At 39.1% G+C, this 19355-nt stretch overlaps 1 protein-coding gene across 9 annotated transcripts in view; it reads right to left on the reverse strand.

Moving 5' to 3' along the window:
* The window catches only part of RUFY3 (RUN and FYVE domain containing 3), a 63378-nt gene that overhangs the window by 38683 nt on the left and 5340 nt on the right, over positions 1-19355 (reverse strand). For 4 of the 9 annotated variants that reach the window (XM_063135544.1, XM_063135549.1, XM_063135547.1 and 1 more), the window contains exon 2: positions 471-524. The exons of 1 other annotated variant lie outside the window; for it this stretch is intronic. In XM_063135544.1, coding sequence (XP_062991614.1) covers positions 471-524 — 54 coding nt within the window. Of the gene's footprint in view, positions 1-470; positions 525-11455; positions 12207-19355 lie in introns of those variants that run through there. 4 more of the 9 variants (XM_063135551.1, XM_063135552.1, XM_063135545.1 and 1 more) reach the window with 2 other exon arrangements.

Consider the following 19355-nt stretch of genomic DNA (forward strand, 5'->3'; position numbering starts at 1 on the left):
CAGGTGCTGGCACAAATTCATCAAAAGTTTTAATGGTGGTTAAAAATGGCCAGAAAGTATGGCATTGAAGAAGTTCTCTCCTGGCCTTTTATATCCCTTTGACGAGATTGTTTTTGCACACAATGCAAGGAAATCCCCAAACTCCAGACGTAGAACACTATATAGTGACAAATCATGGAATGGAATGTGGACTATATCACCTCTCTGACATTAGCAACAGCAGATCACACCCAAAATAAACAGATGAAAAGATGGATGCAGTTTGAGAATATAATGTGCATGACTAGGTTTGGGGTGTTTTTTAAAGGGAAATTTAACCAAAGAAAAGACAGCACAATATGGTTACACATAAATTATGTTCCACAGTTACTACCACTGGAAAGAACTTGGTGATCCAGCTCAAAGGACAGTAAAAGCCAGTTGAAAATGAAATGGAAATAATAGCTGAAAGATGTTGGTGTGGCACGCACCTTCTGTATCATCGCGCAATTGCTCCACCAAATCTGTCAAATCCTCCCAAGAGTCTTTGCAAACAGCAAAAAAGGAAAAGAAAGAAAAAAATGTCATGCAAGCCATGATCCAAAGAAAAGACTGAAAAATCAAGATAAGAAAAGAAAAGGGACAACAGAAAGGGAGCTTGTTATACAAGATACATATTGAAGTGATTAGAGATTTAAAAGGCAAGTCGTTTTAGTCTGCATACAGAACACAGCAAAATGTATTAAAGAGAAGAGAAAGAATAACTTTTCTTTAGCTTTTTTGTAAGTCAGAAAAGCATATTACATTTGAATTCAAATGAGAAAACTAAAGTGCTTAAACCTGAGTTGTAACCTGCCTCAACCGGGGCAGGGGGGAATATTCCATGAGTGCATATGCTGTTCTTCAGGGTCGTTTTGCAGAATTTGATCCCTCAAAATAAAAGGAAGAAATATGTTCCAGTGTTTTGGATCAAGGCACTAGGGCAAAACAAACCTAAATAGATTGCTTGTGCTTGAATTATAGCCAAGTTTATTGGTAACACCATGTTCAATACACTACTAACACACTGACACTCCGCATCTGTTTCATGAAAAGACTGATCGCTGCTGTATAGCACGTTCTACTGTTTGATAGAGTTCTTAGGTAAAATGGGTGGAGGGGGGAGAGAAAAGACCTAAGGGAACAGAAGCTACAACTTGCCTCGGCATGCAGAATAAGTCACTATCTTGACAAACAGGAACTAATTATAAATTCAGACTTTATTCTGGATTCATACTTACATTTTCTTTCTCTCCGTTAAGACCTAATTCAGACTGAGAAAGTAGGGAAAGCAGCAACTTGAGTGAAAGCATTCCTTCCTATTACAGGCAGAGCTGTAAAACACTGGAGCAAGCAAAGAACACACCCATCCTGGCTTCCTTCCCACTGGAAAACTATAATCTCATCCTCACTCATGTATGAACTTGCAAGTAGCAGAGAACATCCATATAAAAACACACTTTTTAAAGTGATTCGAATCGTTCAACACATACAAGAATTCCATATATCAGAACTGATTTCCAACCACCTATTTTCACATTTTATAAACCTACTAACCCAGTGGTGCTGTTCTACTGTAAAGAGGGCAGTAATTTTGGAGATCCAATAGCAAGGTTTCCTACAAACAAAAGGGAATATTTGGCAAAACTAGAACTCAGAAGAAGCCTGCATTTATTTATCCTTTGTTTTAGCAATGGAGAGGCTTGTGTCATAACAGCATCTGGTACAAAATACTAAGTATTAAAACAGCACTTCAGCTCTGTTTTTTCCATAACACCTGAATCAGGTGTCGTCATGCAGGTTCTGGACCAATGCTTGGATGCTGTGGTAGGATAGATGGGGGCCAATAAAGAGAGTTTTAATCCTGGTAAGACGAAAGCACTGTATAGGTGAGTCATGCATCTGGGAAATACATCAATTGCCTGTTTTGGATGTGCTTTTACACTCCCCTTGAAGGAATAGGTGCATAGAATAGGTGCATCTTGGCCCGCCGCTCTGACCATGTCACTCCACTTTTGAAATCTCTTCATTGGCTTCCAATTCACTCCAGAATCCAATACAAACTTCTCCTGTTGACCTTCAAAGCTTTTCACGGCCTAGCTCCTGCCTATCTCTCCTCTCTCATCTCACACTATTGCCCTGCTCGTGCTCTCCGCTCCTCTGATGCCATGCTTCTCGCCTGCCCAAGGACCTCTACTTCCCTTACTCGGCTTCGTCCTTTTTCTTCTGCTGCCCCTTACGCCTGGAACGCTCTTCCAGAACACTTGAGAACTACAAACTCAATCACAGCTTTCAAAACTCAGCTAAAAACCTTTCTGTTCCCTATAGCTTTTAAATATTGAGTTTGTTCTGACTCTATACTGTTTAGCTTCACCCTACCCAGTGCCTGTTTACACTTCCCTGTGCCTGTTTGCATTCTCTTTCCCTCCTTATTGTTTACTACAACTTTATTAGATTGTAAGCCTATGCGGCAGGGTCTTGCTATTTACTGTGTAATCTGTACAGCACCATGTACATTGATGGTGCTATATAAATAAATAATAATAATAAATAATAATAATAGATGAGTGCTCCTGTTTGCAACTTTGACATTTGAGGCTCAGGTGGCCTCAGTGGATAGGAGTGCCTTTTTCCAGCTTCGATTGGTATGCCAGCTACAGCCATTCCTGGACCGTGATAGTTTAGCCACAGCAATACAGGCACTTGTAATCTCAAGACGTACTCGAAGCTACAGCTGGAGCAAAATACAGCAGCAAAGGCTGCAAACTGATGGCTCCTGTCAATAGCAAGCTACACTTTGCTAAAAGAAATTGCACTGGCTGCCAATAGCTACTGGGCCAAGTTCAAGGTGTTGTTGCTAACGTACAAAAGCCCTAAACAATTTGGGATCTCTGCAATCATGAGAGCAAGCACTTGTGAGGGTGCCACATTGCTTTTGTAGTAAAGCATTTGGTCTTGCCCGGGGGGGGGGGGGGCGCACCTTCTGGAACGTTTTACCAATGGACATTAGACAGGCCCACATAGTTTTGAGGAGCCCACATAGTTTTAAGGAGTTTCAGACAACTCCTTAAAACTCATCTCTTCACAAAGGCTTTCCCTGAAGTGTGATCCAGCCAGCTATGGTTTGTAGCACAGAAGAGAGTGTATGATTTTGCTGCTGATTAATTTGTATTATGTTTTTATTATTATACTTATTGGTTTTTATGCCAATATATTTTACGTTCACTGCTTTGATACCTTTACGGAAATCGGTATATAAATTTGAATAATAAATAAATACCTCCATGCTACAATTTGCAAGGGGTGTGTATTTGAGGCCGGAAATGATTTTATACTGCGCAAAATAAAACCTGGACAAGGTAACTCAAAATCTGCAGTGAAAGCTGACTTATACAACTTGTAACCATTCTGCATTTTTGGTTAATTTGAATATCTTACTATTCTTCTAGCCACAGGGACAAGGAACTATGTAGGACTTTGCCCTCTGACCAATGGGCAGACTCATTCAGTGATTTCTCTGGCTTCTGGAACTTACCAGATACTGCCCACACACTTTCAAGCATATTGCACTGCCATAAAAAGCTAATGCTTTTTAAAATGAAAGACAGGATTCCAACAAAGGTGAAATCTGCAGCCAATACCATATTCTATAAAACGGTGGTGCACACACAATCCAAGGTTTGTTTAAAGTCATCCAGGGAACTCCAGACTGAGTTGAGACCTGTACAAAGGTTTTCTAGCTAAGAGCTTGTTCTTTTGACCAATATTTCACAAAATCTCATCCAACTCATGCTGCTAGTGTTCCAGGATTAGGCAAAGTGCTGCCACCAGAGCCCTATCCCTTTGCCCTCCCACAAGAAGCTGCTTGCAGGATTGTATTCCTGTTGGCCAAAAGTCTACCTCTCCAGACACATACTATGTTTGTTATGTGTGTTTTTAAATACACAATAGTGATTGTATTCCAGACTGATCATGAATATTTTAAGATGTACTACAGTTCTATATATGCTAAAGGAGAACTTTTCCCATCAACAGATAATTCTGCAGCTTTCAATACAAAAAAGGCAAACTATATCAGTCTGCATTTACCATGCTTTTTATTGTTGTGTGAGTATACAACAATTAGGTGGAGCAAGACAGATTGTCCTCCAATGTTGTTACACCACCTTCAAACAAGTTTAAAGTTGCAACCCTAAATACACTTAAATGGTTGTATACACTAAAGCAACCCCAGATCTACCAAAACTGGAATATTGCAACCCAATAATATATATTGTGCCTATTTTGCCTGCTACTTAAAACAAGATACATTACAGTAGCTTCCATGACACACTTAAATATTTGTCTAGAATATTATAAAGAAATTTGATGTTAAAATGGTTTGATTACATAATTGCTAAAGGTAGTTCTGCCTAGAGCAGATTATAAATTAAGCATTGAGTGAATCAATAAACCATGTTCAGATGATGACAAAACAAGAATGTGTGTCACGATTGCTTGTTGAAGAAATCTAATCAGATGGTGACTACTTATGAGTGACCGTTAATGCAAACCTCATTTATCAATGTGTATGAAGTACCTTACAGGACATTTGAAAGACATCAGAATTGCAGATCATTAACCAGTCTGACAGCAGTTCTGAGCTCTGAACAAAAATTACAGGGTAATTTTCTCACTACAAAGAGTAAATTGTCTCCCATTTCACTCTGTGGTGTAATTCATAATAATCTGAACTTAATTTAAATAGAATGCCATTCTAAATAGGAACCTGCCAGAGATTTTCACCATCGGAATCTTCTAATACTCTATGGTTACCTAGTATTGCCAAAACCATAAATCAATTCTGCAAAATAAGCATAATTAGACAAGAATTGTCAGTTCTATTTTTAAAAGAATGCCATTTGGCTTCTGTGTTTTTCAGATATGTTGTCAGCATTTATAATTCTGTCAACTGAGGATACAAGACCTCAGATGTTTTTTTTAAAAAAGCATACATTTGAAAATTCTAATAAGAAAAACAAAAACAACAATATTGTGTTAACTTTTATTTATTTTATTTAAAACTACTGAAAGCTGCCTAAATTCTAAAACGTTAAACAGATAGCGAAAGTGCATTTTTGCTCCCCATTCCCACCATATCCCACAAAAGCCATTTCTTAAAGTCATGGGACCTCCGGAGGTAATAATTCTGTATGTGTACAGAAGAGCCTTCAAGAACTTGGAAGATGCCCATAAAGCAAAATCACATAAAACCATTGTGGCTATGGTAAATATCAGATTCAACTGCATTTTTCATTTAATAGTATAATGAATGAAGTAGTAGCAGCTTTCAGAAAACACAAAACTGAATATTTAAATCAAATCTTGTTAACTTCCCAAAGCCTTACACTTTGGGGCATATAAGGCTTGTAGCACAGGATCGTATCTGACAAGACTTGCTCACATCATAGTAGGCACATGAAATCCGGCACAAACTGACAATTTTTAAAGTTGATCAAAATAATATATAGGTCAACTCAAATATGGATGTGTTTGGCAATAGATTGAAAAATGGCTGCTCAGATGATTGGTGCATTTCTAATAATGCGTTACAGAAATTGACAAAAGTTGTTTTTATACTGTTTTTATGTGTGTGTGTGTGTGTTTTTAAATTGTATACTTTTAATGTTTACTATTTTTAAATGTTGTAAACCGCCCAGAGAGCTTCGGCTGTGGGGCGGTATATAAATGTAGTTAAATAAATAATAAATAAATAAATAAAAATAAAAGTTGAAATAAAAATACAGTGAGCAATTTTAATGTAATGTAGCAAGCAATCCTTAAGTAATAGCAAATTTAACAGCTGAAATAAAATGTAAAATACCATAAATTTCAGCTGCAATATTGGCATGTACATGAACATATCACATTGCAATATTTTGTTTTGACAGAAACATTTTCCAGAACAGGATTACATGCTCAGTGAATCAGTTCATGCCAAGAATCCTGAATCTGTGGGAGAATAATCCATTGTAGTTTCCAGCCTGTTACTTTTGATTCCATATTGACTGAAGTAGAAGTATCTGCTTCTTCATCTGTGGAAACATCCTGACAGAAGGCACAATTGATATGTTGTTACAAAGGCACCTACTGTCAGGAGAATGCTCTAAAATATACTTTCAGGCCTGAAAATGTCGAATGAAGAGCAATTTGATAATTAAACAAATTTATTCTAGATCAGCACTGCAAGAGAGCTGAACAGTTCAGCCTATGATGGGGATGAAAACTGGACTCTTCTACTCTTAAACTAATCCACAGCAGTCAGCACACAACAATGGGTATAAAGAGGAGGGCCTGTCCATAACTCAGCTGATTAAATGTAAGGGGGCAGGGTTACAGAAAGAGGGTGCTCCTGTCTGTGAGGACCTTGCAGGCTGGACTGGGGAGACTCACAAGGCATATTAGGCCCATTGGCCCAAGGTTTTTCATGGCTGTCATACAACTGTTGCATCCTGGCTCTATATATGTAACCAAAAAACCCACAGCTCAGCAGACCCCTAACGTGTTTGAGCAGTACCTGCACTGAGCACAGAACCATAAATAACTATAGCAAAGTCAAATAGCTCACAACTTATCATCATTGTACCGACATATATCCAAGTTTAAATGAAATTATTGGTATTTATACTGGCATAAAGAAATCATCTGGCCAAGTAACTGTTGTGCCTTTCACATTAAATATAACAGAAAAATCTAACCTAGGTTAGATTACATAGGAAAGAGTTTGTTTAAGTACTGGGAGTTTAGCTGAGCAACCAGAAAGACCTCCCTAGAACAGCCCTGCTGAATCAGACTAAAAGCCAATCTAGTCCAGCATCCTCTTTTTCAAAGCGACCAACCAGGAAAGCCCACAAGCCAGGCTTGAAGACAAACAGCCTTCCACCATTGTTTCCTGGAAAAGCTGCTTTCTTGCCTTTAAACCAGTTTCATACACAATCCATTATGAGAGTTCCAATGCAGTGCAGAATCTGTTGAACAGAAGGTCTCTCTGCATTAAATATGGGCATTACTCTCTACTTGAAGAATGAGTGGAGAGGAGCCACAGTGGCTCCAGTTTTCTCTCTAGCCAGTCACATCCTTCCAAAGCCCTAATTTTCTTATAGGTCTGCAACAGAATTTGGTAATACTTCTAAAGTAACTGCTACCAAGCAAGGTAGTTGCACATGCACCAAAATCTCAAAACTCTCAATAGTTATGCTAAAGCCACACACAAATGATCAAAACGCAATGTTCTGAGGGGCATATTTCATTAGTCAGTACCAAAACCTCTTCCAAGTCCCAAATATGGCACATTAATCCTTGTAGTATTGTTTTTGGTTTTAGCTCCTGTATTATTAGCTATTGTGCTAGAAATTGTATTTTTATGCTGGTTTTTAGGATTAAAAAAAATTTTTTTTGCATGTTTTTATTTATTGTGTTTTGATATTACAATTTGTACATCTCCTAGAGAATCTGTCTGAGAAATCGACTAATTAATCTAATAAATCTAAACCAGTGGTTCCCAAACTTTTTCAGGTAACCGCCCCCTTGGTTCCACAAACTCATGCCCAGTGCCTCCTGGGAGTCCAATGGCGTCAGGGAGGGAGGGGTTAACAGCGGCAGCAAGCCCCATGCCAAGGAGCACCCGGCGAGGCCAAAATGCTGCTGCAAGAGAACACATGTGCTTAAAAAGTAGGTCAATCACAGCAGTATCCTAACTTATTTTTTTTTAAAAAAAATCTCCATTTTTTGCAAACCTCTGCTAGGAGGTGGCACTCTGAGGAGGGCCTTAGATGATGAGTGCAGTATATACGGGTAGGGTCATGCCGGGAGAGGCGCTCCATCAGCCTGAGTTGTCCGGAGCCGTGCTGCCAACAAGACCCTCCTCAATCCACACATGTATTAATACCGTTTAAGAAGAGTCCTTTTAACGGTGAATTGAAATGTTTCAAAAGCACCAAAACGCTAATAAAGAGACATATCCTGCTTGGTGTGCCCCGCCACGCCGGCTACAAACAAAGGCGTTCACTCTCTTTTTCCTTCCCCCCTCAGCAAGCCTGGAGTGGGTGCTTCCCATTTAAAGTGGCTGCACTCCTCTGGATCCTGCTGGTCTGGGTGCCCGGGATAAGCAGCGGTGGCCAGGCGAAGGAGCTGAGCTGAGAATGAAAAAGGGGCTGTACTGCACGCGGCCCCTTTAAATGGGAAGCACCCACCGCAGGCTTGACGAGGGAGGGAAGAGAGAATGAACGCCTCTGTTTTGCAGCTGGCGGGGCGGGGCACACCAAGCAGGGTATGTCTCTTCATTAGCATTTTGGTGCTTTTGAAACATTTCAATTCGTTAAAAGGACTCTTCTTAAACAGTATTAATACATGTGTGGATTCTTCTCCTATATGGCTTGGGACCAAACTACCTTCTCCCATAAAAATGTACCTGGGTTTTAAGACCTTCTGGAGAGGCGCTTCTTGGAAAAGACCACCTCGAGCGCCCCCCTGCCGCCCCTTTGCCTCTTAGCGCCCCCCCTGCCGCCCCCTTGCCTCTTAACACCCCCCCATGCAATCCCACTGCCCCCAAGGGGGAAGTACCGCCCACTTTGGGAACCACTGATCTAGACTACCAAAGCTGTTAATTGCTGGATATATGAATACACAAAGCAATGATTGTTTTTGTAACTACTGAGGTGTATGGGAGGGAATGTTAATGAACAAAGGTGCTCACATAATAGCAGAAAGAGCACAGAACCAAACAACCAATATTAAAACCCCACCAATGTCCTTCTTCATTAATGCAACAACATTCTGATTACCACCAGTGGTAACCTTGAAAGAGATAACTAATGAAACATGCCACCAGTTGTATCAGCTCATGAATATAAGCCCTAAATAATAGTTTATCAGATATAAGGAGTAGGTGCAGAAATAAGAGGAGAAAACTGAGAACCAGTACTCTTTCCAAGAGTGAAATAAACTTTTGGAAAATCTTGGATAGTAAAATCCCAATTTTCACGCTGAGATGTTATGACCGATATATGTATGAGTTACCTACCACTGTATGACTGTAAGCGATGTCAAAAGGTGGTAGGAAAGTCCCCAGAAGCAAAAAGAATGCATCTGTAAGGCTTCTTGTGGAAAGCATAGCAAAACAGTAAGTAGACACTTCCATATTTACACGATACAGTGATGCTAAAGTTGCTATTTCTAGATAATTTCTCAAAATTCAAGCACTTTGTTTTCAGCTCATTTATATGTACTGCAAACCTTAGGAGTCTGCTAACACACCCTGCTAATCACAAATTTGGAGCAATTCAGTGCTTACTCTATTAACTGTTTGCAGCTAAATCCACTCACATGAAGTACTGACCATGGTGCTGTTTATATACTAAGATGTGATTGCAAGAGATACTTCTCTTTATTATGAACTACTTCAAACTTGAATTCATACCTTGTTCATAGCCCTCATAAAACAAATTAAAGAATTATGTGGACTCTTTAGGAAAAACAGGAACATCAGAACTGAGATTTGAACTTAAATAGTTAATATGTTTTAAGTCTTTCCTCTCACACTCATTTTCATTTCGCAGCCCTTAAAAAAAGGAATAAGTTTATGATAAATAAACAGACCACTGAAAGCTGAAAAGCTTAAATGATAAACAATATTTTCCCCCAGTTGAAACAATGCTTAAGAACCTTAACTTCATTTGCTCATATTTATCCTAAGAACATAAGAAGAAGAGCCCTGAAGATGGATCAAACCAAGGGTTTGGCATCGAGGCAAGCACTCTGTTCACACAGTGGCCGACCACTGAAGGACGAGACACAAGTATCCTGTTACTTTTGTCTATCCCTTCATCTCCCTCTGTTCTCTCTCCCACTCTCAAAACTTCAAATGTCATCTCCTAGTGGCAAGTACCTCTTGCATGTTTGTGTGTGTGTGTCTGCTAATGCAAGCACACACTTATGTAAACTGTGATGTATATTGATGGTGCCATATAAATAATACTAGAAAGTATTTAAGATCTCTTTTAATTCTTTAGAAGACTGAAACACCACCATATGTTGCAACCCCAAAGTTGCTGCAACCCCAAAATTAGGATGGATTCCTGCATTGAGCAGGGAGTTGGACTCGATGGCCTTGTAGGTCCCTTCCAACTCTGCTATTCTATGATTCTATCTTGAAACCTGTTACTTATTGCCACTGATTTGAACATTGTGAGCCAGAACAAACTGATGAGTTGCAAAAGCCTTTTGAGCTATTTTCCCAAACTGCCAGAAGTGGATTATGAAGATAATGCAGAACAACGTAGCTGTGTTTCATTTCCGGGTTGGAGGTGGGAACTAACATGTGAACAAAGAAAAAAAAATTGCATTGGCAAGTCTCCCTGGAAAAATGCTTGTGAGCCCGCCTCAGGTAGTTTTGTGTGTCGCAATAGGAAAAACAAGTTTCACCTTGAAATGAACTCAATGTAGTAAAAGATTGTTGACAGTGACGGTGCCAAACGGCAGTGGATTGCCATTACAGTCATAATTAAACTGGAGCATGATACTACAAAACAGTGAATGTTAACTTCACTTCACAGCATCCATTCCAGTAGCAATCCAATCTGCATCCCATAGGATTTGAAGTGATAGCTAGATGACAGCTTCATGAAATGCTTCATTGTTTTGAAATGAAGAGAAGCTTTCAAAGCAGGGAAGCTGACGGAACCTTTATAACACTCAGTTTTCACTGTCTCCACTATAATTTCCCTAAAAGCTTGCATTTCTCCCCATGCCAAACTAGATCGCCATAGGATATTATTTCAACTCAAAAAAAGTATGTTTTCTACTTATGCCATCCAGACTTCAGAGCATTTTAAACAACAGTAATTTTCATGCAAATAAGTTTTGCAATTTTTGAAAGAGTCGCCTTCTACAATATCTTACCACAGAAGTACTTGGGAGTTCACGAATGGCTTAAATATCATAGTCTATATTTAGCATCTGCCCTATTTATAAGGCAAATGCTTCTTAAAAATGATTTTTAAAGAGGGAAACACGGGTTGAAATCTTATTTTAAGACACCAAGATTAATTTCCTTTCACGTGCTGAACTCAATACACAACTACATCTCATTTTGATATATTTTTGTTGCTGAATGGGAGGGGGGGTGTCTAAGGAAAACAAAGAACTCCAAATAAGCACAGATGCTGCTATTAATGCTTTAGGATTCAGATGATCCTTCTTCAAAACACAAGTCCAGCAGCTATTTTACAAATCCAAATGAGATTTGGTTAAATCACACTGAATTAATTAAACGGTATAACCTTTTCATATGCCTGCATAAAGCTCTGGAATGGTGAAGAGCAACACCCTCCTTCCCTACCTCTTTAAGCTGGAACAACAAGGCTTTCAAGGCCTCCCTAGGTAGAAAACGCAACTGTACCTTCATGGGTAGGCTCAGGGTCGGGTGTAAGAGAGATGTCATCCAGCTCTCGCAAACAAAGCCATTCTCCATCCATGGACACCCGGAATTTGCAAAGATAGATGGTCTCCATGGCAGCCTGTGTGATCTTCTCTGTGGTAGGGGTTGGCATATCGCCTTGAGGCGTCAGAGCAGACATGATGACTCAGCTGATACAACAATAAAATAAAATAAAATAAAAACTAAAAAGGAAAGGCTTTCTGATGAAAATAAAATAAAATACCTTGCTGGACCAGAAAAGATTTGCTCAAGATCACACAAAATGCACTAATTTTTAAGAAAAACAAGGCACAGGGCACAAGGGGGCAGGGGAAGATACCCCTTCTTCTCTGTAGTCTCTTCCTCTGTTTTCTTCCGCAATACACTCTCTTTTCTTCAATTTGACTAGAAGCAGTTAGTCCGAAATGAACACAGCAAATGTGGCCTCTGCATCAGATAAAAACAGTCCTTTGCTGTTTCCTAAAGAGGCTTTATTTAAAAAAAAAAATCAACCACTGATGGTAAAATATACAGAGGCAAAGGTATCCAGAATTGCTGAAATCTACCAGCTTCTCTCTCTCACTTCCCTTCAGATAAGCCAAGATACAGAGTGATAATAGGATTGGTTGTGCGCAGTAAGCAGGGTGTTGACCAAAATGGCTGACTAATGAACTGAACTGAAAATTCAGGCTCATGTGACCGGCTTGCTCTGAGCGTAGGGCAGGCAATTCCCAGGATGCTTTATAGATGCTGCTGCTGATGCAGGAAGAGCAATTAAGCCGATCTTGCTCTCAGCATCCACTGCCTCTTTTCAGACTGTGCTAGTCAATCTGCGATCACAGGCATAACACAATGCATGCTTTTCTCTTCAGTCCTTCTCGTGGCACAAAGGGATATAAAAAATGCTTGTGAACAGTCTCAAGTTAGAGCGAGATATATATGAGCATCGGCTTTCAACACAAAATAAGCACAACCTGCACTATTTAGGGAAGATATAACCTTAGATATTCCCCCGGTAAGTGCATCAGTTTCAGATATTAATGCTAATGCCAGAAGAACAAACAGGAAATAAGTATTTGCGCTATTAAGTGCTCACTGCTTTGCATAAATAGAGCTTATTATTTGTAATACAAATATAAGGCACAAATCCTTCTCATAGCATGATTTTTTTTTTAAAAAAAAAAATTACAACAGATTTATGGATATGGTAAATACTCAGAAAAAATCCCAAGGTCACTGCCCAACAGAATCTCTACAGAAGCCCGTAGTCACCCTCTGGCAAAATCATCACTCTAGCCTATAACCCAATATGAACAGGCCCCTAATTTATTTATTAACCACACAATTTCTCACCAGTGATAAGTAAAGAGATACTTTTTTTCAGTTCTTGGAGAAATGACCCATCTCTTTTTATTTATGAATACCATGGGATGCCTAGACTGGAGTGATCTTTAAAATCTAGTGCTTTTTACCAGCTTCAGCTAGATTACCAGCTATGGCCTCTCCTGGACAGGGAGGATAGCTTGGCCACAGTGGTACAGGCATTGGTAACCTCAAGATTGGATTACTGCAACGTGCTCTATGTGGGGCTGCCCTTGAAGCTGCTCTGGAAGCTGGAGCTAGTGCAGAATGCTGCAGCTCGGCTGTTGTCTGGAGCTGCCCCTTTTCAGCATGTAACTCCTCTGCTGAGGGAACTGCACTGGCTGCCTATTCACTACCGGGCCAGGTTTAAGGTTCTGGTACTTTTGTACAAAGCCCTAAACAACTTGGGACCAGGATACCTGAGACAGTGCCTTCTCCCCTACCAACCTGCCCGGTCACTGAGGTCATCTGAGGGTCTGTTCCTGGTGGTTCCACCTAGATCCATCCTCCAATTGGAGTCCACTAGGGGAAGAGCCTTCAGCACGGTGGCTCCCCTCCTGTGGAATTCCCTCCCTTTGGAGGTCAGGCAGGCTCCAACCTTGTACTCCTTTTGGTGCCTCCTGAAAACAACATTATTCCAGGAAGCCTTTCCTTAATTTCCAGCCATGAGTCACTGTATTTGCTTCTTTTAAAATCTGTTTTAAGTGTTTTATTCTGTTTTTATTTTCATTTTATCTTGTACTCCACTCCAAAATTTTCAATGGAGAGTGGTATATAAATATTGTAAATAAATAAATAATAAACCCAATAATATTATTGGGTGGATATATAATGATTAAAATACACTCTATACTTAGAAGAAGAAATAGTCTGACATCCCTAGATGACAGGAAAGCAGTTTCGAACAACGTTCCACAACGATCAGCCATGGCTCCTATTTAAAATTGTCATTAAGAACTTGTTTGATTATTTAAAGGGCTGGATAAATGTACTGTATACTTATCAGATTAAAAAATGGGAAGAATTGTGAACATTGTAAATCATAAGGAATTTTTTAGAAGCTGACCTGGCAACAAAAAAATGACTTAGATTAAGGACAAATTGTCCAAAAAGTAAAACTCTATATGTATGTAAGATATCTGGAACATATGGCTACATATTAGAGAGGCTTATGCCCATAACACAAGCTTGTATCAGTCAATACAACCTTAGGTTGCATTAACACAATCATTACAGGTAACATATACTCGTCCTTTTGCAAAAGAAATGCCGTCTTCAGCGTCCAGCGCAAAGCAATTTAGACTGAAATTGCTACACTGAGAGCAGTACAAATGCAAACTCTCAACTGGATAGATTAAAAGGTTTATAGTAATACTATCAAGCTGCTGATCAAGTTAAGGATAAAAGGAAGATTGGGAGAAACACAGCAACTCTTATATATTACAGTCTCAATGCTTGCTCAAACAAACTAGTTAAGTAGAAGCTAAATTGCCATAGAACAGCCTTCCCCAACCTATTGCCCTCCAGATGTTTTGGATTACAACTTCCAGCATTCCTGAGCAGCAACCATGCTGGCTTGATCTCATGGGAGTTGATGTCCAAAATATATGAAGGGCACCAGGTTGGGGAATACTGCTATAAATAATGCCAATGAAGATTATTCATAGCAGACAAGGTAAGCAGAATATTCCTTAGAAAGCTGAAAATAGCACAATAATTGAAATCAGGAAAATGATCCCCTACATCACAGGGAAAGCACTCTTGAGAACAGAAGAAGTTCCTAGAAGTTTCAAGTAACTAAATTTAAAGTAATTAAATCAGGCAGAGAGAAAATACTCTCTAATTTCAGGAATCGCGAATGTCAATAGTCACAAGTGTGCATTCAGTAATCCACTGTTCCATCCAGAGTTTGAAGTACTGGAACGGGCAGATATATTGAAAGAAATCAGCATGGATTAAACGATAAGAGTGGGAATAGTTCTGGATATGCATGGCCATGTGAATCAAGTCTTGACATACACAAGACCTAGAGAAAAGCATATGAAATCTTGAGTACTGTATTTATACAAGAAGGAGGAAGAGGAGGAGGAGGAGGTGGTCTTTCATCATTGCTGTGAGTAAAAGACACTTACAGAACCATCCACATGAGCCAGGCTCTCAGCTAGGTAAAACTCACAAACCAGCACAATTTGTGAGAACCAGTGCTTTTGCATGGAGGCATACACTCAGCTACTGCAATTTGCACAATCATTGATGTTCTTTTTGGAGACAAAATAACCATGTATATCAAGGCAACTTGAATACAATCCTAACATGGAGATCTCTTAAGCAATGCCTAGCTGCATAGCAAGTCTAGAAGAGCCTTTGGGCCTGACACATTCCCAAAGTGTTTGCAAGAGAGCTGTCTTATAACAACTGAACCAAATGGATCCTTCATTAATAAAAGGGACAGACTGCCAGCTGTCAGCAAAACATTTTTTAGATTTTTTACATTGCTACAAATTGATAAGGATGCTTGAGAAAGAACATTTTCACCTACGTCATGAATTCCAACATCGTGTATATGTCAGAAACAGAACTTTATACCATAATGCTAAATGTAAACGTCAAGGCAAGTATAGCACTCAACTTTAGACACATAAAAGGAAAACCATCAAAGGGCACAGAAGATTGCATATATACTGTCACGTTCACCACCATAAAGTGGTACAATTTCATATTATTCTAGACTTGACTTGCAGCACACTACTGCCTTATACTTAGTAGTTCTTTTAACTAGAAAATAGGAAGTTAAGGTATATGATGGACTGTGTATAGCCTTCCAGATACAGCATTTCTTTCTATGTGGCCATGCAGCTATGTTTAGAAATAATCACTTCATATAGAGAAAATCAGTCATGCTGTGGAACCAGGGTTCCCACAGTCAAAGCAGCAAGTCCTTTTAATTTACAGGGACAATGATGTAATCTCTCCCCCCTCCCCCACTGCCGAATTCTCTGTTCCCTGTGACCTGCAAGCTGCAATCCTCATAGTAGATTGGGGGTGAGGGATGATTTTTCCCAACAAAAATATATATTGTTGTGAACTTTCTCATGCATATAGATAGATATGGACCAACACAACTATCTGCATTTATGGATTCTCCTTTGGGTGTGGCTGCATGGGCTGTCATGCTGAGCACCTACACTTCAGAATTTACCACTGTACCCCCCGAAGAAAATACAATGCTGGAATGGTAGTGAGATAGCCCTGAGAGCAAAGAGGCGCCGGAAATAGTTAAGATATCAGAGCAGCAGAGATTAGATGTGGAGCTGAATATTAAGGCAAATATTAAAAATCAAATTATCAAACTAATAACGCTTACCAAGTCACAATCGTTATTCCCCTAATTTAGACTTAATATATATATAAAAAATAGCAGTTGCAAATTCCAGTTGGTAGCATCTTGGATCTGAGTTAAAATTTCAGCTTCACCATGGACGTACTGAGCCGCCTGGAGCAAATTATGCTCATTCATATTTTCTCATCCACGGAATGGGCATAATATCATGGTGACCTCCCATGGTGTAGGTTATGATAGGGAAACATTACCCACCCTGAGTCTAAATCAAAACAAGCTGCATTTCCGACAAAGCCACTACAGTATAGTGTCATCTATAATAGATGAAGGGTGGCCACCGTGTGTTTACTGAGGCATCTCTGTGAGGCTTGCTGTCCTTGGAAACCAGAGGAAAAAATACGTTCTTAGCTTTTATGCTTACAAATGAAGTGTCTTAGATATTACAGAAATTTAGCCTTCAAGAAGCCTCAGAAATCAAAATGCAAACTAAAGGAATCCCAAATGTGTATTTGTATGCCTGTTTCTGAAGTGTTGAGTTGAGATTTTGAGCACACAGGGTGGAGTGCTGCTGAGTTGTTGGTTAGTAGCGGCTTGCATGAGTAGCCCTGTTACGCTCCTTCAAATGCTCAGATTCCCACACACCCCACACCAAAATGTGGACTTCTCCAACAATAGGTATACTGGTGACCAAGGTTTTCAACACTTATTCTGTAGTATAAATAAAAAATCTTTATAAACTCTAAATTATATTCAAACAAGAATACATACACAATATGGTATAATTAGAAAGAAAACCATTGTTATACAGAAAGAAGAAAACAACATTCCAGAGTCTGTCAGATTGGCCTTGAGTATCCTGATCCAAAGCTACATATATCAAACCTTTAAGAACAAAATTCACTAAAGTCTTAACTGATCGACATAACTGCATTCGGTCCTCTATACATGCTACTTTTTTTAGTCTTCTAATCACAAAAGGACACCAAAGCCAATACGGTAACTGCTTTCAATAACTGAAGAAGATGCTAGTCAATGTTCTATTCCATTTTCTGATAAGATCAAAGGAAATCTTTCTACTGGTGGCTCTAGCCACTAACTCATGTCCTCATAACAGCAGTGAGCTGAAATAAAATAAATGCTAGGAATATTTTCTGTATCCTGAAACCTTTATTACATTTAGATTCTAAACTACTTTGAAGCAAGTGCAAACAACTTAAAATAATACGTTTAGGACTTAGCAAATTTCTCTAGGAATACTGTCTCCTTCATCTTAATGGTTCTGAGGTTGGTGATGTTGAGAGAGGTTAATTGTTGAAAGTCATTCAACCAATGTTGTGATTGTGTAGGGATTTGAACCGGAGTGGATAAACCTTGGCCCTGTATGTGTGCACTTTTGTGGATTTATACAATCTTTTACTATTGAGATGACATTTCAGCATTGATATCAGTTGTACAATACTTTGATATTTTGTAGCAACCTAAAAGATAACTGCAGTTTTAATATGGACACAGGAAACATTCTGTTTGAAGGATTATTTGTTTCTTAATTATGTCGGTTTGTTCCCCTTGTTCTTCAGAATCCTTTGAAGAACAAGGTAATCTTCCTTGCCCATGCTTGACCTTGCAGAGTGATATGCTACTGTTATCTTCAGTGTTTCAGTAATCTTGAGTGTATGGTATAGTTGAATGATCAGTTCAAAGTTTTTGAAGGTTTGCCTATTCAATGGCCTCAGTTGCTACAGCGACCCTTTTGGGCAGTGTAGCTATTTACTCTATTGAGCCAGGATGCAGACCTCTCTCTTGGCCTAAGTCAAGTGTACCTGCCCCACAAAATCCAAAAAGGCCTGTGCTATTTGTGGTACCCGTGCCACAAGCGCACCACCTATCATGTAAATTCTGGAGGTTTGTTTACATATAAGAAACAAAATTCTGGACAGCAACAATATTTTTATGACTGCTGAAAAATATTAATAAAAATCATTCTTTGCATATAATAAGCAGAGCTATACATTACAAGCATTAGATGTGCATGCTGTGGGTTGCCATGATGTGCACAATCATCCAGAAAGAACATGAAGTTCTCAACCTTATTGACAAATTAAAAGCAAGTAAATCACCAGGCCTGCATGGTATCCATCCGAGAGTTATCAAAAATTCAAATATGAAATTGCTGATCTAACCAAAATATGCAACATGTCCCTAAGCTCAACTTCCGACCCAGGGGACTGGAGGATGGCCACTGTAACACCAATTTTGTTAAAAAGGGATCCAGGAAGAATCCAGGAAATTATAGGCTGGTTAGTTTAATGATTGTTCCAGGTAAATTGGTTGAAAGCATTATTAAAGACAAAATTAGTAAGCATACCAAGTCCTTCTGAAAAAGAATCAACATGGCTTCCGTAAAATGAAATCCCGTCACACTAATCTTTTAGAGTTCTTTGAGAATGTCACTAGACATGTAGACAGGGGAGATGCAGTGGACGTTGTTTACTTGGATTTTCCAAAGGCTTTTGATAAAGTTCCTAACTAAAGACTCCTGAGCAAACTTAGCAGTCATGGAATAAGGGGAGAGGTCCTCTTACGGATCAGCAACTAGTTAAAGAACAGAAAGCAGAAAGCATGAAAAAATGGTAAATTCTCCTAATGGAGGAAACTAAATAGTGGGTTCCCACAGGGATCAGTATTGGGACCAATTATTTTCAACTTGTTCATAAATGATCTGGAATTAGGAGTGAGCAGTGAAGTGGCCAAGTTTGCCAATGACACTAAATTATCCAAGTTGGGAGACAGTGCATCCAAATGGCAGATGCAGTTCAATGAAAGCAAGTGTAAAGAGATGATGATGATGATTATTATTATTATTATTATTATTATTTATTTATTTATTTATTTATATAGCACCATTAATGTACATGGTGCTGTACAGAGTAAAACAATAAATAGCAAGACCCTGCTGGTTGGGACAAAAAAAACCCAACTTCAAGTATAACCTGATGGGATCTGAACTGGTAGTTACCAACCAAGAAAGTGATCTTGGGGTTGTAGTGGACAACTCGATGAAAATTTCAACTAAGGTGACCGTATGAAAAGGAGGACAGGGCTCCTGTATCTTTAACACTTTGATAGAAAAGGGAATTTCAGCAGGTGTCATTTGTATGCATGTAGCTCCTGGTGAAATTC

The sequence above is a fragment of the Elgaria multicarinata genome, chromosome 10 (genome assembly GCF_023053635.1).
Source record: "Elgaria multicarinata webbii isolate HBS135686 ecotype San Diego chromosome 10, rElgMul1.1.pri, whole genome shotgun sequence".
In the NCBI taxonomy this organism is placed as follows: Eukaryota; Metazoa; Chordata; class Lepidosauria; order Squamata; family Anguidae; genus Elgaria; species Elgaria multicarinata.